General features: G+C 38.0%; 1 protein-coding gene across 1 annotated transcript in view; it reads left to right on the forward strand.

Moving 5' to 3' along the window:
- Positions 1–5,054, forward strand: part of ELOVL4 (ELOVL fatty acid elongase 4) — a 29,706-nt gene extending 24,652 nt beyond the window's left edge. The window contains exons 4-6 of the mRNA XM_046675363.1: positions 187–358; positions 1,408–1,535; positions 3,821–5,054. Coding sequence (XP_046531319.1) covers positions 187–358; positions 1,408–1,535; positions 3,821–4,096 — 576 coding nt within the window. The 3' untranslated portion in view covers positions 4,097–5,054. The remainder of the gene's footprint in view (positions 1–186; positions 359–1,407; positions 1,536–3,820) is intronic.
- The last annotated feature ends 946 nt before the right edge of the window (positions 5,055–6,000 follow it).

The raw sequence follows: 6,000 nt of genomic DNA on the forward strand, positions 1-6,000 counted from the left end.
CTCTTTCTTTCCCATTTTTTCCCCATGGATAGATGCCTAGGTTTCACACCTACTTAGGCAAAAATGAGTCTATGCCTAGTACATTTTGTGCAATGAAGATTATTTAGGACTTATTTACAATGAGCAGAAAACCACACGATAGTGGCATTCTGGCGTTTAGAACTTGCTTTTCCTTTATTTTTACAGATAGCTGCTGCTCTGTGGTGGTACTTTGTGTCTAAAGGAGTGGAGTATTTAGACACGGTGTTTTTTATCTTGAGGAAGAAAAACAATCAAGTCTCTTTCCTTCATGTATATCATCACTGTACAATGTTTACGTTGTGGTGGATTGGAATTAAGTGGGTCGCAGGGGGACAAGGTGAGCATTTTCAGGAAAATATCTGTACGTGTTGCATTAGATAAATGTGTCGGTGGAAAGTAATGAGAACCTGGGAATTTGACTTGGTCTGTCATTTAACTTGCTAATTATTTCTGTGTTAATTTCATTTTAAGGAAATTTGAAGAAAGTAAAGCTTTAGCTTTTTATCTGTGACAACTTTAACACCTAAAGATTTGCCCCAGAGATGAGCATAAACTAAGCCTACTTGTAGCAAATAATATTTTGATGAGGAGCAGTTCTAGTGGTTCGCATCCAAAGGATGCCGAGACATGACCCCTCAGGCTGACGGCTCACCTCCAGGCCAAGCCCAGAGCCTGCACCTGCTCCGAAATAGGCCTCACGTGAGCCTGTCAGTTCTTACTCAGAGGAAATTGTATTTATAGCCTTGCTGATATTAAGGAGGATCTGAAGTCACAGTTTGGCCAAGATCTGCCTTCAGCTTTTCAGATGCCTGTAGATTGAAGATGATTCACGTTATTGAGCTGGAAACAGATGGTTCCTCTGACGGGGACCCAGGGTGCGGTCACTATGGTACAGTTCACCTTGCTACTTTCAATTTAAAACTATTTAGAAACCTAGGCAATAAGTACTGTTGTTGTAGATATGTATATTGGCACATCTAAAGACAATAATGACACATTTACAAATCTGCTTAAATAATGGTATGTACCATGACTTTTTCCCCAAGAATAATAGAATGAAGAGTAATACAGGCACTAGTTCTGTATTAGGGTCTGCTTAAGCCACTGGAGTACCCCATTTGACACCTCGCCGCTTTCAAAATCCTTTCCATTTGAAGACCACCTATTTTTATTTCTATGGTAAAAACTTGAGTCTGAACTTTAGCAATACCTAACATGATCTGAAGAGAAGGCTTTTCCATTAGTACTGCTTTACAACTTTTATTCCTAATCTGTACTCATGATTAAATTTTAGAAAATAATGTGCATTCATTTATTTTATGTCCAAATGGTTTATTGCCTAGTAAGGTTTTCTGTATGTTGTAATTACCTCTTGTTTTTCTCAAGCTTTTTTCGGAGCCCAGATGAATTCCCTCATCCATGTGATTATGTACTCGTACTACGGCTTAAGTGCATTTGGCCCATGGATTCAGAAGTATCTTTGGTGGAAACGATACCTGACTATGTTGCAGCTGGTGAGTTAAATGCTTCTAAAGTTTCTTCTGGTGAAATACTGAAAATGTTTCAGTTGTTAACTGTAAAGTGCCGAGTCATTTTTGACAATTTTCTGTTACAAGTTGACTTTCTCTGTGCTCCAGCTCTGGGAGCTGTGGCTGCTTGGCTCTGAGCTCCCTGCTCATAGACTCAGTGGGGACAGCCACTAGCTTTTTAAATGCCCTTAAAAGACTAGACACAGCTCTCGTCTCTCTAAGAGAAATACTCCTTAGAGACATCTGTGAAATGGGTTAGTCAAGATCTAAACACACCACAAAGGACGTAGACTCATGTATGACTAGAAAAATAATAGACCTTTTCTCTGAGGTGATTCGTTTTTTGTTTTTACTTAAAATGTTATTATTACTTCTCTTCATTCTGTCCTTGCTTAAATTTTCAGTTTTCTAGTCCCTTTTTCAGTCCTTATTAACAGATCTCATACATTTAGAAAGTAAAGGTTGAAGAGAAGGCACAGAGACAAGGAAGGCTGGGGTAGAGGGAGGAACAAGGACAGAGACTCTTAATTCTCCAGCGCATAGTCCTTGGAGGGCAGAGCTAGGTGTCGTCACAGCCGGTCTTTAGACCAGACCATTTCCAGCACATAGCCCGAGTAGAACTTCTTGCAGCATCTGGGTGCATCAGTGTAACATTCAGAGTTAGGCACTAGCCCAGAGCCAGACTGGAAATCCAAAGCCACCCTGATAGCTATTCTTCAAGCCTTGGAATTTATTATAATTTGCTTTAATCATAGCGTGTGCACAATTTTATCCGTGGGATCATGTTTGGAAATATTATCCGCCTCTACTTTAAATTGCTAAACAGCTGGCTAACCAAACAGGAAACACAACTTTTGGGGAATGCTGTAGGTGAAGGATTCGTTTGTAACCAAAAAGGTGCAGGAAGCTTCTTCCAGTTTTTGTGGAAGCTGTTTAGACAGTTTGTGTAATTCATTTCTCTCAGTAATTAGTAAATGGCCCTAAGAAAATGAAGAGAGAACACAAACGTGAACGTTTATGTCTGTTTTGCTGATGCTGCAAGTGGCTGTCCTTGAGTGACGCCAACTCTGTCACGCCCGTGCACACACCCTTTTTCTGTGATGCAGGTTCTAAGAATCATTGTGAAATGAAAAGTACTTAAAATCTGGATTTTTGCCACAGAAAATTTTAAAATTTGTTTAGTCTGATGGGGCTTACGTGGAATAAATTGTTTGAATAATGTTTAATATAATAAGCAGTATTGATAATGATGTCCTTAAAAGAGAACGCACGATTGCCCATTCCAAATGGCAGGTTAATTTTGTGAAGGGGAGTGTATTTCCAAGCCACAAGTTCTCACGACAGTTAATCAAGTAAGTTAATCTTATAAAAAGTTAACCTCTGTTAACACCATGGAATTCATATTTCTTATATCAAGAACCATTCATTTGTTGATATATCAGAATATAAACTGACTTGCCTCATCTTAATTAAAGGCATCTTAATTTTGGCTTTTCTTCTTTTAAAAACTCCTAACATTGAAAGTGATTTTCTCTTTTGCAGTTATTCTCAAGTATCTACTAAATTTTACCTAAAATCTTATTTTTTAAAGGATAGTGTGAATTCTAATGCATATTTACCTGTCTGCTATTCTGTAAGAAACAAATAATGAACCATTTTGATAAGTTCATTTTTAAAAGTATGTGTACCAGCTTGCCGACAGTTTTGTGGAAAGAAATCGGTCTAAAATGTGGGAGGAAAACAAAGATGGAAGAGCCTACAGTACTGTTGCTTTACTCTCTTAGGCCCCTGATATCCCCTCTCCTTAGAGAGCATTCCTCAACATGATCCAGAAAATATTCATTGAGTCCAGACACTGTGCCAAGGATACAGGGATTATCAGGGAGCAACACAGGGCCCTGCCCTCAAGTTGCACACAGTGGAAAAGTGGACGGTCGAGAAGCCAACCAACACAACATACAATTTCAAATCATTATACTTCTTGTAAAGAATGAAAACCCACACAAAACCAGACCCCTGTGGTTAGGGGGGTTGAGGGCCCCCTAGGGGGAGGGCACTTAGCTCTGGTCGTCAGGAAGCCCTGGCCGAGGGGATGGCATTCAAGCAGTGGCCTGAGTGAGAAGGAACCAGGCGTGGGAGCCAGAGAACTATTAAATTTTGGATAGTTTGGCAAAATTCGGGCCTGTTTTAGCTAGGTAGAATATTCTGATCTTGTTAGAAGTGATGTACTCCTTGAAGTAAACATACCCTGCGTTGTTTCTGTTTTCCAGATCCAGTTCCATGTGACCATTGGCCACACAGCACTGTCTCTGTACACAGATTGCCCTTTCCCCAAATGGATGCACTGGGCTCTCATTGTCTATTCAATCAGCTTCATACTTCTCTTTCTTAACTTCTATGTTCGGACATACAACATGCCTAAGAAATCCCAAACTGGAAAACCAGCTGTGAATGGTATTTCAGCAAATGGTGTGAGCAAATCAGAAAAACAGCTAGTGATGGAAAATGGAAAAAAGCAGAAAACTGGAAAAGCAAAAGGAGAGTAAATTGAACTGGGCCTTAACTGTTGTTGACAGTGAGGAAGCTCCCATTTCGTATAAAATTTCAGGGAAACAAGCAAATGAGGGTTTGAGGGTGGGGAGAAAAAGGCAAATGTGCTCTCTGTATTAGTAACCTTTAGACTGAGTAAAGTGTTAAATACGATACCCAGATGTTTTATTTATGAAGTTTTTATTTTAAACATTTTTTTATTAGCCTTGATGTTGTCCAGACCAAAGCAATCATTATGTGACTTTGGAGATGCTCTGCCATTCACATCCATTTGTCCAACGCATGAGATTTTTCATGTATCTTAAATACAGTCATTCTCCAGTCTGATCGTCAAAGAAACAGTCTTTATGAATTTTTCGGCTAAATCACTAATTACCTACTGAGTAAAATCAGTTACCATACATTTTCTAGTCTAAAGCTGGAAATGCGGATACTTTAAAATTTTGCACATTTGAATTTGTTTGCTGACTGGAATGGTCGAATCTCTCCACCTCTAGTCTGAATATACCCCTTCGGTTGTAATTAAATTTTAAAAATCTGGTGATCTTTGTAGACTCTTAGAGACTTGATGATGATGGTGTTGGTGAAAATAGGAAAGAATTACAGTAAAATCCTGTCAGGTGACCCAAAGGTCACCATGACTTGCGTCACAAATCACTGTGGGAAACAATTTTTGTGATGAAAAGGTAGCCTTTCAATACTCCTGTTACTATCAGAAGTAGATTATGAAAATTAAGATTATTGTCTGATTGGAACACGAAGCAATTCCTGTCTTTATTAGTAACATCATAAAATAGTGACATTTCTGTGCTGTTAGAAGAGAGTATGTTGATTTTTATCTGGCTTTCCTTGTTTTGATTTGTGGCTATAACCGATTTTTCATATGTGGAAATATACCTACCTCTTCTGTTGGAAAGAACATTTAAAATTAAATAAATTTTAATTAAAAATCAAGGAGTCCTCTAGTGTAAATTTTAATATTAACTTTCGAATCCACTAGTTGTTTTTTTTTTTTTTTTTGCTTTTTTACAAATAGTTTACACCAAACTTTTCTGTGAAATGATCCTTCTCTTTCGTTGTGTTTAATTTTGGAGTGATATTTTCCTTGTGGAAAAGTAGCAAGGTCTTGTTTATTAACTAGATGTGAAGAGTAGCCCCTTGTGGTACACTATTCTTGACTCCTTGGTGCTAAGGATCATTAAATTCAGTGCTCGATTGTTACAAGGTGTTAATTGTTAAGACACAACATGAATAAAAGTGAAAGTAGACAAAACTATAAAATTCAATTTACTATTTACAGATGAAGTATCTCATGTAATATAAATGGACAGCCAGAGACTCGCTGGGAAAGAGAACTTGCACAGCGTCTTATTATGCAGGTTAATTTGTTAGGGTGTGTTGCACAGGAATCATTATAGAAAGAGAAAATGTGACCAAAAAAGCATGAATATTTCTGAATATCTCAACATGTCCAAACTGCATGTGTGGGATGCCTGCTGTTTGTGCAGGCAAACTATCTCAGCAAATATTGTAAACTATAAAATGTTGTGCAGTAGAATTACACACTTTTCCCCTTGAAGGCATGCAGTCATGAGAATTACAGAAAATTTGCAACACAGATAATAGTTTGATCTAAGAGGATTCAACACCTTTGTTTTGCCGCTCAGTGTGTAATGACCAGAGGTTTGTAAATCTTTGTGAATGTCCGCCCTGGTTCCCCAGCGCAGTTTGTTCCCTGCTACCTGATTTCAGCACAAGAAATAAACTACTGCTGTGGGAAAAAGATTTTTTTTGTTAATCATTTTATTGTAATGCAGATTATCTGCTACATCTTTATTTGATTCAACTGTTAATATTCTAAATTCCTGCTGCCAATTTCTAATGGAGAAAAGAAATGAAA

This window comes from Equus quagga, chromosome 11 (assembly GCF_021613505.1).
Source record: "Equus quagga isolate Etosha38 chromosome 11, UCLA_HA_Equagga_1.0, whole genome shotgun sequence".
NCBI classification, from domain to species: Eukaryota; Metazoa; Chordata; class Mammalia; order Perissodactyla; family Equidae; genus Equus; species Equus quagga.